Source organism: Palaemon carinicauda, chromosome 7 (assembly GCF_036898095.1).
Source record: "Palaemon carinicauda isolate YSFRI2023 chromosome 7, ASM3689809v2, whole genome shotgun sequence".
NCBI classification, from domain to species: Eukaryota; Metazoa; Arthropoda; class Malacostraca; order Decapoda; family Palaemonidae; genus Palaemon; species Palaemon carinicauda.
The window spans coordinates 153,003,500-153,026,255 of record NC_090731.1 but is presented as its reverse complement, the minus strand read 5'-3'; the positions used below and the strand labels follow the sequence as shown (position 1 = coordinate 153,026,255).

The following is a 22,756-nucleotide window of genomic DNA, read 5'->3' as shown; positions in this document are numbered from 1 at the left end:
TTTTGTTATTATTCTTGAACTATTTGTTTGTTTACGATGACTGATAAACTTCATTTTCGTGTGTGTAAATGAGGTATGCAAGGTGAGGTTACCGAAAGTTTCGGTAGACCCTCACACTGTTTGTTTAAAGTGCAGGGGTTTTGAATGTGCGCTTGATAATAAGTGCAAGGAATGCGAGGTTTTGAGCGAGAAAGAATGGTTAAGTATGAAACGATATGTGCGTAAGTTAGAGTTAGATAAAGCCAGGAGAACTTCGAGATCTAAGTCTAATTCTGCTAGTGAGCTTAGCTTAAATATTTCTTTTGATCCCTTAATTAATTCCTCTGTAGAAGTTGAACCTTCTCCTGAGGTAGTAGCTCCTGCCCCTTCTACAGGAACGGTATCTACGGATGACCCTAGGTACGCCAGGATGGCGGCTGAGTTGAAGGCTATTAAAGACCAGCTTTCAGCCTTTAAAGGTAAGAGTGAGAGTGTGATTAGTGCTTGTGAAAGTGCAGTGGAGGTGGCGACTGATCGAATCTGTCACGCCCCTAGGTCTAGACCTCTACCAAGCTCCCAGGACTAAGGGAGAAGGTACGTCGACGGCCACAGGGGAGTGAGAGGTATGTATCCTTGGTCAGTCGTCGCCTCAAGCAGTCCTGTTGCGTTTTCCCAGGCTGCTCATGACCGCCACGGAAAAGGCGTGTCGGAAGTGATGGTGTCTTCTCCGAGTCCCTCGCCTAGACGCAAATAGCAGTATGAGGCTTCGAGACCGACGAGGAGATGGAATCGAGCAGACCAGACCCGTTCTCGCTCTCCCTTATCGAGTAGCCCGGAAACTTTTCCTTCAGAGGATGACTGAGACGCCTTCCAACGAAGAGGTCAAAGCCTAGAGATGGAGGGAAGGAAGATTCTCCTTCTTGTAAGTGACAAGAGACTATCGAGAGAACCTTCTCCAACGACCAGCACTACTCGCCAGCCATCGCCTTCGGAAACGCAGGATCCAGCAGCAGTCGTTAAGTCTTTTATGAAAGTAATGCAGAAGCAGCTTTCTTCTCTGGTACAAGCTTTTAGCCACCCTTCCTCCCAGTCGGGCAGGCGTAAGGACGACACTTTACCGATTAAGAAATTGGCCTTTAAGAAGGAACGGAGTGCCTCTCCCAGGGAACCGCGGCGCGATTCGTCAAGCGCGCGGTACCGAGCTTCTTCTTCCTCGACACGCCGCCAGGACGCTTCCTTCTCTCGCTCGTGACACCAGGACGCTTCCAGCCTGCCTCTCCAGGATGCTTCCGCTTCACCATGCCAGGACGCATGCAGCTTTCGTCGCAAGGACGCTTCCAGCTCTCGGCGCCAGGACGCATCCTCCTCCTGCCTCGAGGACGCTTCTAGCGTGCGACGTCAGGAAGCCTCCATCGCGCGGCGACATGACTCCTCCGGCGCGCGGCGCCAGGACACACTCGCCCCTCGATGTCAGAACACATTCAGCCCTCGCCAACAGGATGCATCCGACTATTTGCTTTTCTCGGGCGCAGATGAGCAATTGGAAACTGATCGACTTGTTAAAGCAACCACAGTGAACCCTCGCTACTTCGCGGTTCGACCATCGCGGATTCACCACTTCGCGGATTTTTTCCATAACCCATATATATACAGTAATATATATATATATGTATGCATGTATTTATGTATATATGTAGGTATGTATATGTGTATACATATAAATAATATATATATATATATATATATACACACACACACACATATATATATATATATATATATATCTAAAGTAGGAAGATGTGATGTAGTTCTAAGGGAAAAGTATGGGAAATATGTCTGGGTAATAAGCAAAGCTCTACCTCCAGTTTGTTTCTACATTATGATCAGAGATAAATGTAAACAAAACATTGGTTGCCATTTTTTATCGTGCTTTTTAGCATGTTTAGGAAATGCATGATATAAAATCACCTTTAATATTTGTGCCTGTTTTAGTTTAGGGTACTGTAGTACATGCATTAAGTGTTCTGTACATTAAAGGGTAGTTTGTTAACAGTACTACGTACAAGGGAAGGTTTTAAAAGTCTGAATATACATGTTGAATAAATAGGTAAATATGGTGTCACTACTTCGCGGATTTTCACCTATCGCGGCCGCGACTGGAACCTATCTACCGCGATAAACGAGGGTTCACTGCACAGACTTAGTCCCTGCAGCCCAAAGAGAGACTGAGTTTGAAGTAGGGCAAGATCTACAGGATATCTCTGAGGATGAGGATAAGCCTGCTAACGCGGCTGCAGATTATAAGGTTCTCTCTCGCTCCCTCCTTGAGCTTTATGGGGAGGAGTTTCAACCTGCTGCTCCTCGTTCTCCTCAGTCGCAGTTTAACAGGAAGAAGGCCAAAAAGCAGTCGGCTTTCATCAAAATGAAGCTGTCCATCTCGGCTAGGAAGGCTCTCGCTAGAATGGATGACTGGCTGAAGGAGCGTAGGCAAGTGGTCAAGACAACCTTCTCGTTTTCACCAGCTAGACTTGCGTCTAAGGCGGGCATGTGGTACGAGACTGGAGAAGCTCTAGGCCTGGGAGTGCCTGCCTCCTCCCAGGGGGACTTCTCTGGCATTGTTGACTCTTCCAGAAGACATGCCCTTAACTCGGCGAAGGTAATGTGGTCTATGTCTGAGCTTGACCACCTCGTCAAGGAAATTTTCCGAACCTTCGAAGTCTTCAGTTTTTTGGACTGGTCTCTGGGTACGCTGGCCAGGAAAACAGAGCGGTTGGAAGATATAGAAGACCTTACTAGTATTATGGCTTGCATGGACAAGGCTCTTAGGGATGGGTCAAATGAGTTGGCTTAGCTTTTTTCTGCAGGAGTTTTAAAGAAGAGGGCCCTTTTATGTTCCTTCACTTCTAGAGCAGTTACAGTCGCCCAGAAGGCTGAGCTCCTTTACGCCCCTCTCTCGGAGCACCTTTTTCCTGAGTCCCTTGTCAGGGACATTACCCTTTCTCTAGCGCAAAAGGCCACACAAGACCTCCTGTCACGCTCTGCAAGGAAGCCTTTACAAGCGGTTCCTTAGTCATTGGAGAGGAGAGGAAGCTTCAGCAGCCCTTTCGAGGTAGAGCTCCGACGAGAACAGACTTCAGGGGAAGAAGGCAGGAGGAGACGGGTGGTAGAACGAATAGGGGTTCGTTCAGATCCTGCCCCAGGATATGAAGCTCAAGTCCTCCAGACAGCGGTAGGAGCAAGACTGTCACTTTTTTGGCAAGCTTGGAAGAAAAGAGGGGCGGACACCTGGTCCCTTTCGGTCATCAAGGAGGGATACAAGATCCCCCTCTTAAAGAAACCTCCGCTTTCAAATACGCCTCTATCCTTGGTGGCGCAGTACTCGGACGTCGGGATACAAGAGGCTTTACTGGATCTGGTGAACCAGATGCTGGAGAAGGGAGCGATAGAGCCAGTTCTGGAACTATCTTCCCCAGGCTTCTACAATTGCCTGTTTCTGGTACCGAAGAGCTCGGGTGGATGGAGACCAGTGCCAGATATCAGCACTCTGAACGTCTTTGTGGAAAAGACAAAGTTTACCATGGAGAAGACTCAGCCAGTGTCTCTGGATTTACAGGATGCTTACTTTCACATCCCCATCCATCCGACTTCGAGGAAGTTCCTAAGATTTATGATCCAGGGCAAGTGTTTCCAGTTCAAGGCTCTTTGCTTCGGCCTCAGCACTGCTCCTCAAGTCTTCACCAGGGCAATGGCGAATGTGGCAGGATGGCTTCACCAAGAGGGGATAAGAGTATCCCTATATCTGGACAACTGGTAGATAAGATCCTGGTCGAAGGAGAAATGTCTGGAGGACCTACGCAAGACTTTTATGATGGCTCAGGAACTGGGTATTGTCATCAACAAGGAGAAGTCCCAGACTGAACAGAGTCAGACAATTCTTTATTCGGGGATAGTTCTGGACTCAGTTCGTTTTCAGACTTCTCCCTCCCAAGAAAGGCAGACCAGGTGCCTCAGGAAGGTTCAGGAGGACTCCTTTTCCTTCCTTATTCCAGCAAAAATAAAGAGTCATCTGATTTGGTGGCTGGATCCAGCTATTTTAGGGGAAGGAATCTCCCTGTTCAGGAAGAACCCAGACCTAGTGTTGTTCTCAGACGCTTCGGAGTCAGGATGGGGAGCAACACTGGGAAGCAAGGAGGTCCCAGGCTCTTGAGGAAAGGAGCAAGCCGGGTGGCACATCAACAGGAAGGAGTTGATGGCCATTCTGTTAAGACTGAAGGCCTTCAAAGACTCCGTGTCGGGGAGGATAGTGGAGGTCAATTCGGACAACACCACGGCTTTGGCTTACATCAGAAAGCAAGGGGGAACTCTGTCTCTGTTCGAAACAGCAAAAGAGCTCCTTCTGTGGTCGAAGGAGAACAACATAGAACTTCTAACAAGATTCATGCAGGGACAGAAAAGAGCAAGTTCTTCCCACAGAATGGACCCTCAATCATCAGAGTCTGTGGAAGTTATGGGGGAGGCCTTTAATAGACCTCTTTGCCTCCAACCAAAGTAAAAGGATCCCCAACTACTGCTCCCTAGTCCCGGATGAGGAGGCAATAGCAGTAGACGCCTTCTTGATGGACTGGACGGGGATGGACACCTATGCGTTCCCCCCTTTCAAGATCATCAATCTGGTAGTCAGGAAATTTGCTCTCCTCGAATCAGGAAGAATGATTCTGGTAGCTCCATTTTGGCCAGCAAGAGAACAGTTCACAGAAGTGTTGGACATGTTAGGGGACTTTCCAAGAAGCCTTCCTCCAAGTCCAAAGCTTCTCAAACAGCCCCACTTCGAGAGGTATCATCAAAACCCCCTCGCTCTACGACTGACTGCCTTCAGACTATCGAGAAGCTTATCAGAGCGAGAGGCTTTTCTGCGCAAGAGCTATCGCCAGAGCGAGGAGGGTCTCTTCGCAAAGAGTCTACCAATCGAAGTGGGAAACCTTTAGAGCTTGGTGTAAGCAGCATAAAGTTTCCTCAACCACTACCTCTGTGAGCCAAATAGCAGATTTTTTGTTGTCCCTCAGACAAGACTCTAAACTGGCCGTATCCACTATCAAAGGTTACAGGAGTATGCTTTCTGCTGTCTGTAGGCACAGAGGCAAAGACTTGACTCAGGATAAAGACTTGCATAATCTCTTGAAGTCTTTTTAGACAACTAAGCAGGCTCAGTTAAGACCCCCAGCTTGGAATTTGGACGTGGTTCTGAGGTTCCTATGCAGCAAGAAATTCAAACTCATCTCACAAGCGTCCCTTAGAGATGCTACTTAGAAAACTCTCTTCCTGATGGCTCTGGCCACAGCAAAAAGGGTCAGCGAGGTTCATGCTATTGAGAAGCAAGTGGGCTTTAACCAGGATGGAGCAGTATGTGCGTTGAGGACTGACTTCCTCGCTAAGAACGAGAATCCATCTAAACCCTGGCCGAGGACATTTGAGGATCCTAACCTCACTAATGTGGTGGGTCAAGAACAGGAAAGGCTCCTCTGCCCAGTTAGAGCCCTAAGGGCTTATTTATCTCGTACCAAGAACGTTAGAGGTGCTTCCAATTCTTTATGGTGCTCAGTGAAAGATCCTCTAAACCCCCTCTCAAAGAATGCATTGTCATTTTTCATGAGGGAGACAATAAGAGAAGCTCACCTCTTGTGTGAGGAAGAGAGCTTCAGTCTATTAAAAGCAAAAGCTCATGAGGTGAGAGCCATTGCTATTTCACTGGCATATCGCAATAATATGTCAGTTAGACAGATTATGGACGCAACGTTCTGGAGAAGCAACTCTGTGTTTGCCTCTCATTACCTCAGAGAGGTAAGAGTTGATTATGAAAGGTGTTATACCTTGGTCCCATACGTAGCTACTGCTTCTGTATTGGGCAAAGGAGTTACTACCTCCCCTCAACCTTAACTTTTGTATGCATGTGTTTGGGTTTTGGTTTTTATGATTGTCTGAGGACTCTGATTGGTGGTACAGTGCTCTCAGTCTAGCTGGATTCCCCCAGAGAGGGGATGACGAAGAAAAGAATAAGGGCCAGTCAAACCTTTTCATTCATGCAGACTAAAACTGGGTAATAATGCCCTCAACCTTCTGCTACTTGTCCAATAAGGAGCTTGAGGTTTTAAACCAGCTGTTGTGCAGCCACCACAGGACTGATAGAAAAAGTATCGACTCTCCTGTGGGTCACGTCTTGCAGGTAGTGGGATGTGAACGGGGTCTGTCGTTTCCACACCCCATATTGAAGAACCTGCGTCACTGAAAAATTTCTTTTGAAGGCCAGGGACGGACGTAGCTATGCCCCTGCCATCATGTGCTCTGGGGTGACGTGACGGAGGAGGGTCTGGATTCAGAGCCAGGTCAATGATCCTGCGAATCCATGCTGAGATGGTGTTCTTGGTGACCCTCCTTTTAGTCCTCCTTGTGCTGATGAATAGTGCTGGCACAAGAGGACAGGCTGCGGCTGTTCTTTTGAGGTACAGTCTCAAGCTCCTTACTGGGCATAGTAAGAGATGGTCTGGGTCATCTGTTACAGAGCGGAGGCTAGAAATCCGGAAGGAGTCGAATCAAGGATCTGCAACTCCTGGGTTCCGAGTCTTAGCAATAAACTCAGGGACAAAGCTGAACGTTACCTCTCCCCATCCCCTTGAATGGGCGATGTCATACGAGAGACCATGAAGTTTGCTGACTCGCTTGGCCGAGGCCAAAGCTAGCAGGAACACCGTTTTCCAAGTTAGGTGGCGATCTGATGCCTGGCGTAATGGTTCATAGGGAGATCTCTTAAGAGACCTGAGATCTCAAACCACGTTCCATGGGGGAGGTCTCACTTCCAACTGGGGGCAGTTAAGTTCAAAACTCCGTATGAGTAGAGAAATTTCTAGCGATGAATAAATGTCCATTCCTTTCAGTCTGAAGGCAAGGCTTAAGGGTGAGTGTTAGCCTTTCACTGCCGAGACTGAAAGGCGCATTTCTTCACGCAAATACACGAGGAACTCCGCATTGCTGGAATAGTGGCATCGAGTGGAGAGATACCCCTTCTACGACACCAACCACAAAAGACTTTCCACTTTGCCTGGTATGACTTCCGCAGATGTCCAGACATCCTGATCGCAACTTGTTGCGAAAATCCTCTCTTAGAGAAAAGATGCTGGATAGTCTCCAGGCGTGAAGTCGAAGTGAAGCTACGGCTTTGTGGAAGATGTTGGCGTGTGGTTGTATGAGTGTGTCGTAGAGGGAGTTCTCTTGGAGGCTCCGTTAGGAGTTGCAGAAGGTCCGGGAACCATTCTGCGTGATGCCATAGCAGAGCTATGAGGGTCATTGAAAGATTGACCAAAGTTCTGGTCTTGTTGAGTACCCTCCTCATCAGACAGAACGGGGGAAAGACGTAAACATTGATGTTGTCCCACCGTTGTTGAAAAGCATCTTGCCAGAGAGACTTGGGATCTGGGACTGGGGAACAGTACAGCGGGAGCCTGAAGTTCAGGGCCATTGCGAAGAAGTCCAAAGTCGGAGAACCCCAGAAAGTCAGGACTTTATTGGCTACTAGATGATCCAAAGACCACTCGGTACTCACTACCTGAGATGCTCTGCTCAAATTGTCGGTGAGCACATTCCTCTTGCCCGGAATGAAGAGTGCCGATAGTGGGTTCGAGTGGATTTCGGCCCATCTCAGTATCTCTACTGCTAGATGGGATAGTTGCTGCGAAAAAGTACCTCCTTGCTTGCTGATGTAGGCCACTACTGTGGTGTTGTTGCTACAACACTCATCACCACCACAGAGTGACTTGCTAGGTACTGTTGGAACTGTTGAAGGTCTAGAAAGACGGCCTTCATCTCTAAGAGATTTATGTGGAGGTACTTTTCTGACTCTGACCAGAGGCCTGAGGTCGTGTGGTGCAGCACGTGGGGCCCCCACCCTTTTTGTGAAGCGTCAGAAAACAGCATCAAATCCGGGGGAAGACGAGAAGATCCACTCCCTTTCGTAGGTTCTCGTCTGCCACCCACCACAGGAGGTCCGTCAGTTCCGCAGATCCCATGGGGATCTGGATGTCCGGGGAGTCGTAAGCTTGATTCCACCGGGACTTGAGTCGCCACTGGAGGGATCTCATCCTGAGGCGACCATTGGGAACTAGACGGGCTAGCGATGAAAGGTGACCGAGGAGACGTAACCACGATTAGGCTGGAAGTTCTTCTCTTCTGAGAAAAGGTCTTGCAACCTTCCTCAGCCTTGCTATCCTGACGTCTGATGGGAAGGCTTTGTGGAGAGTGGTGTCTATAATCATGCCTAAGTATACCAGTCTTTGAGTGGGAAGCAGGGAGGACTTCTCGAGATCTACCATGATCCCCAGATCTTGGCAAAGTCTCGGAAGTGTGTCTCTGTGTTGAAGAAGGGTTGACACCGAGTCTGCTAGGATTAGCCAGTTATCCAGATAGCGGAGGAGACGGATGCCAATCCTGTGTACCCAAGATGATACTGTACTAGGGTGAACACCCTGGTGAAGACTTGTGGTGCTGTGGAAACACCGAAGCACAGCACTTTGAACTGGTATTTTCTGTTGTCCAGGCTGAATCTTAGGTACTCCCTTGAAGACGGATGTACTGGGATCTTGAAGTATGCGTCCTTTAGATCCAGTGTGCACATGAAGTCTTGCGGTTTTACTTCTAGTCTGACCATGTCTGCCGTCTCCATGCTGAATGGAGTTTGTTTGACAAACCTGTTCAGAACTGAGAGGTCGATGACTGGCCTCCAGACGCCTTCTTTACAAGATAGAGTAGACTGAAGAAGCCTGGGGATCTGTCGAGGACCTCTTGGAGAGCGCCCTTCTTCAACAGGGTCTGGACTTCTGCCCGAAGGGCTTGCCCCCTTGCCGATATCATGGCAAGGGAGTTCAATGACACTGGATTCGTCGTCAGGGGAGGTAGAGATGTTATGAACGGGACGTGATATCCTAGACTGATCACGGAGATTGTCCAGGAATTGGCCCAGAGTTGCTTCCGCCTGTTTGCGCAACTTTGTAGGCATTCTCCCACTGGTGGAAATGCAGGGGGACTGCCTATCTTACCGTTTGCAGCCTCGGCTGCTCCCTCTAGGATTCTTCCCTCCCCTGGAGGACTTTTTGCCTTTCCTTTCTTTGACAGGAAAGGGCTTAGACACCATTGTTCTTTCTGCAGTTGTCGTCGTAGTGGTCTTGGCTGGACAGGACTGCTGTGGTGCTGGAGGCTTATAGGGCTTAGATGTTAAAGCCCTATGGAGGAGGGAGTCTTGATGTGACTTTCTCCACCTCTCAGCAGCATGTTCCACATCCTTAGTCTCGAATAAAACAGACCCCTCCATGGAGGAATGTCTGAGCCTATTGATCTCGGCGCTAGGAGCCTCCTGGTGGAATCTCTCAGCTACTGCATTCCGAAGTTTCAGGATGGTATTTGCCCACAAGTTCGAGACTTAGTGGGCCAGAAAATCGATTGGGCGAGTGCCTGAGAGGAGGAAGGTTTCCATAGCTTGGTATGTTCCTTGGAGAAATCTTCAGAACGTATCACGATACCCAACCAGATATCGAGCCACGAAGTAGCTTGCATAGCACACTTCGCGATCTTCTCCTGGTTTTGGATCTCGGCCGCCGAGAACAAGACCTGCCGGTTGGAGTCTCAAGAAGGACTCCCCTGGTTAGCTCTTCCAGCGAGTGGTGAAGTGGAAGAGCTAAACAAGGCTCCTGTAGGATCTCAAAGTACCTCCTCTGCTGTACGCGAGGAAGTGCGAGGAGCTTGTTGGTGGTACCGGAACGGTTGGAGGAGGACATCTCGGAGAGCTGCTGGGCGATCTTGTCTCTGGTACTCTTTACCCCTTGAGACCAGGGCAGGGCTGCACTGGTCTTGGAGGGCTTTTGAGTACCAAAGACGCGGTCTAGGACTGTGTCTTTGCCCTCTCAAGGAGGGATCTCTGGGTCGGAAAACATGTTGAGAGCCCTTAGAGTCAGAACCTGCCAAAATGCGTGTTCTGACTCCTGCTGGTCTACTCCTGTTGTAGGACTTGCAGCGAAGTCTACTTCTATCCCCAAAGACTCTTCTTGGGGAGAATCGCGGACATTCCCTGAGTGGCTGGCTGACTCCATCCTAGCCCTAGTGGAGGATTTAGGCAATGTTTTGGAGTCCTCGGATTCCTTCCGGGGAAGGATGTAAGACTCCAACATTGATGAGGGTGGCATGTTCCTTCTAATCCCAGACTGTGTGGAACTCTCGGCATGAAAAGTTTCCTTCAATGCAATGGGGGAAAATCTCTCTTCACGTAATTCCCTTGGTGACAGGAGATATTCATCTGAGAGGGAAGGAGAGTCAGTCCAAGGAATAGGAGAAACCTGCCTTGAAGGTCTGCGTGGAGTCAGTTTTGCCTTTGGGGAAGTGAAAGCGTCCAGAACTCCTCTTTTCCTCTTCAGCGGGGTAGAAGAAGCCATGGTTCCGTGTCCCAGCTCCGACAGGAAAGGCTTGAAAGCCTGAGTTACGGCTCTCATCAGGGCACTGAACCAGGGCTGTTGGCTGACAGATGCACTGAAGGGAAAGGGACTGAAGGATCCCTGGGAGGAGTCACTGGAATAGGTGGGTTCGCTTTTGGTAGCTTTGGGACCCTGAACCCCTCTGGAACCTTCCCTTCTCCCACAATGCGCGGTGGTATGCCCTTGCGGGGAGGGGAATGAGGCGATGGCGACCTTACTGGACATCGTTCCTTGTGATGCGCAGGCTCGCGCGCGGGAGAATATTGACACACGTGCGAGGGCGAATATTGAAGCTCCCACGCGGGAGAATATTCGCGCGCATCTGTCAAAGACTTAGGGCGCGTGCGCCGGAGCATGTTGGTGCGCATCCCTCTGAGGATGACGGGCGCACATATCCTTGTAAGTGTGCACAGGTGAACACTGGCGCGTATCCTTGTGAGTGCGCACAGGAGAAGGCTGGCGCGCAGGTGAGCACTGGCGCGTTGGTAAGGGTGAGGGCAGCGTGGCTGTCTCATTGACAAGCTTGCTTTCAGGAGAAAGTTGGCGCGCAGGTTTTAAATGGCGCGTAGGGTGGCGCGCAATATGGCGCTCAGGAGAGCGTGAGGTAGGGCGTGCATGCGCACATGCAGGAGAATGTTGGCATGCGGGAGAGCGCTGGCGCGCAGGAGAACATTGGCGCGCAGGTGTGCGCTGGCGCGTAGATCATTGGCAGCGCGCTGTAGTGATGGGGCTTGACGAGCTACTGATGAGCACTGGTCAGGTTTCGTGGGCACGTAGCGCGTGAACTGTTGGCGAGCAATAGCGCTGTCAGGAAACCTTGTTAGGCCCATACAGGAACGACGACGGCAGGTCTGTCGCATGGAAGGTCGACATGTCCTTTAAAAGGATGATCTTCCACCGAAGGAGATCGCTAGCGATCTGCAGAGAGGTCCAGGACCAAAGCAGGTACAGTGATGGAAGATCGGTCTAGAGGCTCCTCTGCGGGGGACTCCATAGAAGACGTTGAACCAAAGAGGCGCCTCCTCACCACAGGTGAAGGAAGGCCTCTACGGCGAAGAGGAAGGCGTGAAGGAAGGCCTCTATGGCGAAGAGGAAGGCGAGCCTTCCGACGGATGCGCCCGCTGGGGGCCGTTGAATCAGCAAGCTGACCTTCTGCAGTCCTCCGAAGAGGAGTCTCTGGGAAAGAAACACTAGCAGAAGAGACACTAGCAGAAGAGACTGACAATGGACTTACTTTCCCACCTTGTAGGATGATCAGGAACGGGGGAAACTAAGCCGTCAGCTACCATAGAGTCTGGAGTGGAAGAGGAGATGGGTGAAACCGCATTGGATACCTCTGACACCACAACGTCGACGAGAGTCGGGATCAACCTCTGACGTTGACAATGATTGCTTGACAGCAGCACCCAGGCGGATATAATCAAGCAAAACCTCCTCGGAGGGCGAACCCGTAAGCCCCAAGGAGAACCAAAGCTAAAAAAGGGAAGTTAGTGACATGGCCTCCCCCGGGGGGAGAGATGGAGCTACTTCGCTAGGGAAAGCAACGTCATCTCTCGAGACCCGAGGTTGGTTAGAAATAATTCGGTCTACGCTACCACTCGATGGTCTCTCGAAAGAGACCGACCAAGTGGGAGCTTCGGAGGAGGTTTGGGCAACGGAAGAAGACTCCTTGGGTTTTTCTTCATTCGAAGCAACCTTCGAAGGAGAAATATCCCACTTGGACTACTTCTTCTGCCCACTGGGAGGCAGACCACTTCCTACATTCATTATACTGGTTGACACTATCACACCATTGGCCCCTACAAGAAGGACAAAGGGCATGAGGATCAGTCTCGATCGCCGACATGAATGTTCAACAGGAGCGGTCGGGAAAACACGGGCAGGTGCGCATGGTCGCAGAGGCCAACTTCACGTACACAATAACTAGAAAAAGAAAGAACAAAAAAGCGTTAATGGCTGCCAAAATGACAGCGAGGATGAGAGCGGACACGTCCGACCACCATCCGAGCCGAGAGCAAAGTGAGCTCAAGCATAGGTGTGTGTGTGGGGGGGGTGGGGGGGGGGGGTTTAGCAAGCTACCCTCCCCTCCCCCCGCTAACTAGCGATGTGGGTAGTAAACCCTCGTTAAAAATTGATGGCTCGTCATTTCAGCTACACCGAAAGTAATATGACAAATTCGAAGATAATTTGTATTTTTCCTAACCATACAAACCTTAGCTATTTACAGAGGGTTACCTTTTAGCGCAGCTGAAATGGCGAGCCATTAGAATTTAACGAGGGTGTATTACCCCCGCGCTAGTTAGCGGGGGGTAGGGGAGTGGTAGCTAGCTACCCCTCCCCCCCCTCACACACAGATGAATGCTCACTTTCACTTAGAGGTAGGACTTGTCTTGGGGGACAGGGCTGGCGGGCAAATATGTGTAAATAGCTAAGGTTTGTATGGTTAGGAAAAATACAAATTATCTTTGAATTTGTCATTTGTTCCGTAACCGAAATACAAACCACGCTATTTACAGAGGGTGACTTACCCCTTAGGTAGGGTGGAAAGTCCCCAGCCATACTGGCTTTGGCTTTACCCGGGGACTCAGAATCCGAGTGAGTCGCACTCGAGAAAAGGAGTCCCTGCACCTCACAAGTTCCTTGCTCCGCAAGGAACCATGTGGCCTACGTAAGCTTGTGTGTGAAGGAAGAAGTGTGACCCGTCCTAGGCAGTTGACCTGAAGTTCCAGAAGGAACTCTGGGTTAGGACGTTCCCAATACCACCTCGTCAGGGTATGGGGGACGCGACAATATTGACTCAATACTCGGAACACAAGGAAGCATGGTTTACCTGCAGAGGTTCGAGGTCAGCTATGCAGAGACCAGGATGCTGCTTCCCCGTAGAGGGGATGATGAAGAAAGAAGTAAGGGCCAGACATACTTCTTTCGTTCATGCAGACTAAAACTTGATAACAATGCCCTCAACCTTCTGCTACCTGTCCAAAAAAGGAGCCTGAGGTTAGAACAGCTGTTGTGTATCCACCACAGAGCGATAGAAAACGTATCGAGACTCCTGTGGGTCACGCCCTGCAGGAAGCGGGCTGCGAAGGTCATTAGACGCTTCCAGACTCCAGCTTATAGCAGGGCTGCGAAGGTCATTAGACGCTTCCAGACTCCAGCTTATAGCACCTGCGTCACAGAGTAGTATTACTCGAAGGCGCATATATATTGAGTAAATGAAAAGTAAGCGATTAAGTAAAGACAAAACAAACAATGGCTGCCAAGAGAGGACCAAGACAGAGACGTCTGTCACAGTCCGAGCCTAAAGTGAAAGTGAGCATTCATCTGTGTGTGAGGGGGGGGGAGGGGTAGCTAGCTACCACTCCCCTACCCCCCGCTAACTAGCGCGGGGGTAATACACCCTCGTTAAATTCTAATGGCTCGCCATTTCAGCTGCGCTAAAAGGTAACCCTCTGTAAATAGCGTGGTTTTTATTTCGGTTACGGAACAAACCCCTATTAAATAGCGTGGTTTATATTCTATATACGGAACAAAGTAAAATTAGGATGATACTATATAAAACAAACCAGATATTTAAACTATACATACCACAGAGAAGCTTATGGAGAGCAGATACTAAAGGTGGAGACGGATCTTGATGTTTGCTACCCAACCAAGTCACAAATAACGGACAAGACGACAATGCTTGCACTAGGGCATTCAAAAAACATGAATTTCCAATATTAGCTAAGCCCGGTATATTTCCTGAAATGACAAGGATGAAATTGTTAATTTCTACATTTGGACTATAAAATAAACAAATATTTTTCAGAGAAAAAATCACAAAAGTCTTTATAGCAATAAAATTTAACAATATAAAAATTTAATGCATATATAAAAAACTTCAACAAATGTTACTCCTTTATCAAGGCATATAATTAAGTGGAAAGTACATATGTAACTATATTTCCTATATGCAGTGGAACCTTTGCATACGATATTAATTCGTTCCGGGAACTGCTTCATAGGTAAAAACAATCGTATGTTGGAGCAAATATTCCAATAAAAATACGCTGTACAGTGAACCCTCGCTACTTCGCGGTTCGACCATCGCGGATTCACCACTTCGCGGATTTTTTTCATAACCCATATATATACAGTAATATATATATATATATATATATATATATATATATATATATATATATATATATATATATATATATATATATATATATATATATATATATATATATATATATGTATGCATGTATTTATGTATATATGTAGGTATGTATATGTGTATACATATAAACATATATATATATATATACACACACACACACACACACACATATATATATATATATATATATATATATATATATATATATATATATATATATATATATATATATATATATATATATATCTAAAGTAGGAAGATGTGATGTAGTTCTAAGGGAAAAGTATGGGAAATATGTCTGGGTAATAAGCAAAGCTCTACCTCCAGTTTGTTTCTTCATTATGATCAGAGATAAATGTAAACAAAACATTGGTTGCCATTTTTTATCGTGCTTTTTAGCGTGTTTAGGAAATGCATGATATAAAATCACCTTTAATATATGTGCCTGTTTTAGTTTAGGGTACTGTAGTACATGCATTAAGTGTTCTGTACATTAAAGGGTAGTTTGTTAACAGTACTACGTACAAGGGAAGGTTTTAAAAGTCTGAATATACATGTTGAATAAATAGGTAAATATGGTGTCACTATTTCGCGGATTTTCACCTATCGCGGCCGCGACTGGAACCTATCTACCGCGATAAACGAGGGTTCACTGTAATTTGTATACAGTAATTCGTTCCACAGGCCAAAAACCTATGACAACTCCTTAATAAATTACTACACATAATTACACATAACAATAATACAATTGTATTATATATGAAAGATGTAAAAAAGAATAATTATAAAGTAATAGTAAATAAAAAAAGGGGTTTTTATTGTCACTTTACCTTAAGACAGGCCAATGCAGGTGTAGGAATTGCTAAGCAGAAGACGGACGGTCGGCGAGGAGGTAGAGATGGTGACTGCGATAACATACCGTAACTTGCTCTAACTTACACTACATGAACTTTAACCTAACTTGGCTTATCTATTTTTTTTTATTTTTATATTTTATATATTTTTTTACATTTTTTTCTTTTTGATTTTTAATTTTCATCACTTTCACTCAATTCAATCTTATTTTTCTTTGCTTCACTTTCTTTCTCTTCATCACGATCACTAGCCGGCTTCCTAGATTATTTTAAAGAAACTATCGAGAGAAAGCTGCTTGGTATGGCTTTTCAGAATTTTTTTTCTGAAATGGGTTAAACAGACATAAAATTGCGAAAATACACGGCAAACATGAAGTTTCTGTGGGTGATACTTATCAATGAAATCAACCACGTGTTGATGATATGCTTACATCTCTTTTATTTCAGCCGAACTTAAGATGTGCTCTACCTCCTCGATGTCCTTCGACTCACTCAACTGCACTTGGAACTCATCATGCTGCATGGCATGCAGCTCCTTGAGTTCCTCGATGGTGAGCTCTTCATGATGCTCCTCGACGAATTCAGTGATGTCATCTTCATCGACCTCCAGACCCATGAACTTGCTAAGGGATACTATCTCTTCTACGTCTTCCTCTACGGCAAGCACAGGTTCAGGCTCGGGGCCAAAACCTTCAAAATCTCTGGGAGAAACAGCATCAGGCCAAAGCTTCTTCCAAGCTGAATTCAGTGTCCGTCAACTTACTCCCTCCCAAGCCTGATCTATGACCTTCAAGCAGTGCACGATATTGAAATGGCTCCTCCAAAATTCACGCAAAGTTAAGTAGGTGCTTTGCGTGACATTAAAGCACTGCTTAAATAAGTGCTTGGTGAAGAGCTTCTTAAAATTAGAGATGACTTGCTGGTCTATGGGCTGGAGGATAGGGGTCGTGTTCGGTGGAAGATACGGCACTCTGATGAACTTGAGCTGGTCGAGGATATCTATGAGCCATGGGGGGTGAGCGGGAGCATTACCATTCAACAAAGAAATGCCTAGTAACCTAAGCCTTAGAACTAGTACGCCAGAAAACATGCAGCATGTCCTTATTGACTATGTGCCTGAAAGGCCCTAAGGTTTTCGAAATGATAAACCAAAAACAGCTTTATTTTGCAGTCCCCGCTGGCGTTGTTACATAGGGCAAGAGTCAACCGATCCTTCATGGGCTTATGTCCAGGAATTTTCTTCTCTTCGGCGGTGATGTATGTTCGACTAGGCATCTTTTTCCAAAACAGACAGTTTTCATCACAATTGAAAACTTGATGCTCTGCATAGCCTTCATCCTCCACGATCTTTTCAAACTTCTTAACAAAATCGTTAGCAGCCTTGGTATCCGAACTTGAAGCCTCTCCGTGCCGAACAACTGAATGAATCCCGGTGTGTCTCTTAAATTTCTCGAACCAACCACGAGATGCCTTGAATTCCTCCGTTGTAGGATCGGTTGAACTCTCCCCCGCGTCACCCCCAGAGCCCGCCGCCTTCAAGTCACAATAGATAGCGCTGGCCTTCTCACAAATGATCGTTTCAGTGATCGTATCACCAACAATCTTTTTGTCCTTTATCTATATCAACAAAAGGCGTTCCATCTCTTCCAGGGTAGGGCTACGACGTTTTGATATAATGGTGATCTCCTTTGATGGTTTGAATGCTTTAATGGCTGCCTTCTGCTTGATGATCGTCGAGACCGTAGACATATTCCGGCCATATTGTTTAGCCAGATCACTCACACGCACACCGTGCTCATGTTTTTCTATAATTTCTTGCTTCAATTCTAATGAAAGCATTGCCTTCTTCCTTTTCTCATCACTACTAATACCTGTACCGAAACTAAGCTTCTTAGGACCCATGATTATACGTAAAATCAAAAAGGAAACGTAAGAAAAGGAAGATAATAAGCACTGTTAATAACGGACCGAACAGAGGAACCACACAATGCACACGAGAACAGAGAACTGACCGACGTGACGCTCAATAGCGACCCTCTGACATGCTGCCGTCTACCAGCGTAAACAGGAAATTACGATCGACGCTTCGAGAAAATTCTACGCGTATGATCTACGTCGGATGTTGGAGCATGATTTCGGGTGTCAAGACGAAAATTTGATCAAATCTTACTTCGGGTGTTGGAACAATCGTATGTAGAGGTTCCACTTACAATGATTAACCTCTATGTACACAAATACTTTGCTTTGCTGAATTTTTCTGCTGCTTTTGTGTTTGTTTATGCACACAGTCCACTGCAGAACAAAGGCTTCAGACATGTCCTTCCACTCCTGTCCGTTTATGGTTTTATATGTCAGTTTATACCAACAAAATTTCCTAAGTATCAATCCATCATTTTCTCTTCCTTCCCCTGCTTCTTTTGCGATCTTTAGGGACCCAGTCTGTTATTCTTGATGTCTATTTACTATCTGTCATTCTAATTAATTGTCCTGCACATGTCCATTACTTTTTCTTGCATGTTGTTAGAATATCCTCTGCTTTAGTTTGCTCTCGTATCCACATTTCTTTTTTTTCTGTCTATTAGTGTTAATTCCATCAATATTCTTTCCATAAATAGCACTTTGAGATGTAACTAACTTATGTTCTAAGCCTTTAGTAAGGCTCCAATTTTCTGATGCATGAGTTGATACTGGTAGGACCATCTGATTAAATACTTTTCTTTTTAGGGAAAGCGGCAGTTTACATTTCACATTCTAATTTTGCTTATAAAAGCTCTCTATCCCATGCTTATTCTTTTAATTTCGGACCAATGTCCAGGGAGAACACTTACTGTGTTCTAAGTACGTATATTCATTGACAACATCTAGAGGTTTGTCCATAACTCTTATTAGATGTGTCTAGATTTTTATTGAACATCTTAGTTTTACTTATATTAATTTTAAGTCATACATCTCTATTCAAATCTACTATCATCTTTAGCAATTCCTCCCATGATTCACTAAACAAAACTGTCATCTGGCAATCATAAGTTTAGGTATTCCGCATTAATGTTTGAAGTGTGCTACACGCCTGAACCACAAACTAACAGTACTGGAGGAAGCCTTCTAACACCCCTGGGACAGGATGGTAATCTACCCCTTTCCAATTTGTGCCTGATCTGTCAATTCTTGAACAAAATCAGATTATCATAAAACCTAAGAGTGATGCTAGTAGCGCAAAATGTGGCTTTAAGTGGAGTGGTAGCCAGATCTGCTAGCTCTGCTCATAAAAGCAACAAGAGAGCTTCCAGACTGCCCGAACCACCTTCAACAACGTCACGTGAAAAGGTTCCACGAAGTGGTTCATTGCTTGTTTCTTCATAGCTGGTTGCTTGCCGGACGCCTAGAAATTGGCAAAAATTGAGAAGACAATCTTTGTGGTGGATCAGTTGAGCTTTAGTGTCCGCCAGTAACACCAAGTCTTATAGGTAATGTAACAGTCTTACCGCCATGGCATGTGCCCGAGGAGATTAGTGTGAAGACCTGTGGAGCTGGTGACAGGCCTAAAAACAACACTTTGAATTGATAGATCTTTTCTCAGAAGGATAAATGCAGATACTACCTTGATTGTAGGTGGACTGGGATCTGGAACTATGCATCTTACAGGTCTATGGACAACAGGAAGTTGTTCTGATGAATTGCCTGGATAACTGTGCTTGGAGTTTCCATCTTGAACCGGGTCTGTAACTTGAATCGGTTAAAGCGGGAAAGGTCTATAACAGGTCTCCACTAGGAAGAGCTTGATAAAGAAAACTAGAGATCCGTCTAAAACTTCCTCGATAGAATTCTTCTTCATCTTTCACCCTTCTTCTAACTAAAGGTCTCTTCAGGATCCCTTCAAATAGAACAATGAGATCATCAGAGTCTGCGTCTGAGGAGGGAGACAGTCCGTGAACGGCATGGGATATCATAAACGGAGCACTTCTACCGCTCCGGGTTCTGCCCTGTAGAACTGTCATCTCGTTCAATGACTTTGCGAGCAACCGCACTGATGGTAAGTAGGGGAACATTCGGTTTCTAATGGGCACTTCTATGTCCCCAGTTCCTTCTGAACGAAAGATTACCTTTACATCAAAAGGAAGCTAAGGCCTTAGATATTAAGGCTTTCAAGAGGGAACAGAAGACTTTTTTGTTTTTTAAGTGCACTAATAATGGGGATTTAACAAGTACAGTAACACGGAATATGCCGTGTGATACTCTAAATACCTAAGAATGTATACGACAAACAGATCTTCTTGGTATGGTAGGGTGCAGGGTTCCCTCATGTGATAGGACCAGGGAAACAGCACTTAAAGCAAAGTAATCATTGAAAAAATTTTCACTCTTAAAACGTGAGTATTCTCCAATACAGTTTTCCCATAAAACACTATTTCCTTTTCTTATCTAATTTTTCATTATTTACAATCTTTAAAATTTCAAATTAGTTTTACTTTACCTTCAATTTCCTTGGTATAGAATACCAATATACAAATATGTGTACCAGGTAGGACCATGACAAAAAAGGTGTTAGAGTTACCAACAACCAGGTCCTTATTGGAAATTGTCCCTTGAAAATATGACAATAATAAATACACATAAATAGTTATCAATAACTATAAGAAAATACATCACAATGATGAAACTCTATAGATTATTTTGCAATAGCGGCACGGTAAAGATCGGTCTGTATTACATGGTCGACTCCGTAAAAGTATTTGCTGGTAAATCAATCAAAATGATTTATGACCATTTATGAAAAAGTAGTAGTGAAAGATCATGTATCTCCAATATAAACATTGAAAAGTTTCAGCTAACTGCAACCACTTCATTGCAAAAGACTTTAGTATAAATTTAAATGGTAAAATTCATGAATGGCTTAAATATTTCACAAGGGGGAATTCATATCACATTACTATAACTAATTATTCTGAATTAAAGACAGTGAAAATAATTCTTCTCATCCAGTATTGGGTAAACACTCAATACAAGAATTGGCACCATATATAAAGTAGGTATAGTACAATCTAATACATTTGATGTTATGTAAAGATAATGATCTAAAGGTAAACAAATTAACAAAATTTTTCTATCCGACCCACCTACCGAAATGGCGAAATTAGAGTTGTTGACGAACAAGTGCAGTGTATTTACTTGTAGCCCATCAAAGTATCTATGATCGGTACACGAGTAAAGTTATACGCATAGGATGGCCTAATATACATGACAGGCTACTTATCATAACGGTGTAGGCCATTGGACAATAACTAACCCTACAGTAGGAAGAGACTACTTACCCTTTCGTTTTTTCCTTTTACGAATGTCAGAAGGGCCACCGAAAATGACATATGCCCCAATGATAACAGCTCCAACTATCAGAGCAGAGGACCGAAGATTTACAGGAACTGTCATGATGATCATATTCAGAGACGTATGGTATGACAAAAGATTGACAACTTGGAGGATATCACCAAATTATGGTAATGCCTAGGCCAGACTCCCCAGGTCTACGGTAAGTCCAATTACCCTAGACAAAGGAAATGGCCTACGATAGGCCTTCAATTTCATCTACGCGTAAAAAAGGGAGTTCTTGTAAGGAATTAAACGTTGTATAATTAAACTGTAAAGTGTTTGTATTTAACTTCGTAGTTTTGTTATACAAGTGATGCAACCTTGTAAGGTCTCCCGTCAGCAAACAATAAGTTCTTCCTGAACTAGCAAATTGTTGAATGTCTCTTTCCGTATTTTTGTAAACAATCAGTGACGTCACACTCTTCTTCTTCATTGGATATATGTCACTTCAAGTAGATATATGACCTTCGTTCATTTAAGAGATATTTCCAGAACGATAAAAACATTACAAGAAGAATATAGAAAAAATAACGAGGAAGTAACAGATAGTTAGTGCACAATAGGATACTTAAACATAATGATAAGTGACGTAACAGAATTAAATGAAAGAATGATAGATAAGAATACGAAACAACTAAGCCGTAGGTAGCCTAATGATAATAGGGTAGAGCCACCAGTAAACTCAAATGTAGTACAAGGGTAGCAACTAGTGGAAAATATAGAACTTATTAAAAGAAACTTACAAAGTGATGGTAAACAGAATGGAGAAGGTGAAAAACAACATAGGAGAACTGTAGATGAAAATAAACCATCTTCATTATGAAATGTTCTAAGAAAAATAAATGGGAGAAGTTATGATGATATGACATTTAGGCAAAATAAGATAAATAGAAAATGTAAGTGCTTTGCAGAAGGAAAATTTTGCCAAGGCTCAGAGTGCATATTTTACCATAAGTGAGGGAAATCCTATACCAGCACCAGCACAAATGGAGATAGAACATTACACAGACAGAATGAGATAAAGAAATGTCAATGGGACATTGGGAAATGCGAATTTCCACATAGGCCACGTACAGTGTCAACAAAATCAGGAGTAGAATAATGGAGAGAGTCAATGATGTATCACCATGGGAGTAAAGAAAAGGCATTGTGCAAATTTTATTTGGAGAAAATGTATATTTCGTATAATAAAGGAGGCAACAGGGTTAAGTGTTATGATGTCAGAAACAGATCTTGGGAGAACCACCTAGGTAATAACAACAGTAAATTTCCTAACAATAGCAGTCATAAAAGTAATATACAAAACGCAGAATATAAGGAAAATGTCAATAAAAAAAAACACATATTTTTAGAGTAACGTGTAGGAAGTATTATCCAAACTCAGGGACGAAAGTCAATAAACGTGGACATGACAATGCCAAATGGGAGGAGTGTTAAATCAAGAGACCTGTATGGCACAGAGGTTAGTACTGGGCCATATATGTAGGAGCAGCCGATGGTAAATATAATGTCGTTCGTAGAAACAGCGCCAACGAGGGATTAAAAAAAGGTAAATAAAAAAATGTAAAAAAAGAAAAAAAAAACATAAAAACAGGATGTATAAAGAGTGCAAGATTTATCGTGTAAATGTAAGTAGGGTTAAATAAAATATAAGATTTATGGGGGAGATAGTGGACTCTTCAACTAAATCCACAATAATTTGCCTGACTGAAACACATTTAGGGAAAGAATGAAAATAAGGAAGGATCAATAATTTATAAGAATAACAGAAACACAGAAGGAGTACTGATAGGAGTTAAAGAAAAACTGGGAAATTTAGTAGAAGTTGATAGAGAGAATAAGACATCTGAAGCACTCTGGATAAAATGGACAATGGTCGCATTAAG

The 22,756-nt window shown here is 44.8% G+C and overlaps 1 protein-coding gene across 2 annotated transcripts in view; it reads right to left on the bottom strand.

The window, feature by feature from the left end:
• Positions 1-21,274, bottom strand: part of LOC137644067 (ubiquitin carboxyl-terminal hydrolase 30 homolog) — a 70,067-nt gene extending 48,793 nt beyond the window's left edge. For both annotated transcript variants that reach the window (XM_068376972.1, XM_068376973.1), the window contains exons 1-2: positions 20,816-21,274; positions 14,076-14,231 (exon numbers count right to left, since the gene is read on the bottom strand). In XM_068376972.1, the coding sequence (XP_068233073.1) occupies positions 14,076-14,231; positions 20,816-20,939 (280 nt within the window). In that variant the 5' untranslated portion in view covers positions 20,940-21,274. The remainder of the gene's footprint in view (positions 1-14,075; positions 14,232-20,815) is intronic.
• Between the last annotated feature and the right edge of the window lie 1,482 nt (positions 21,275-22,756).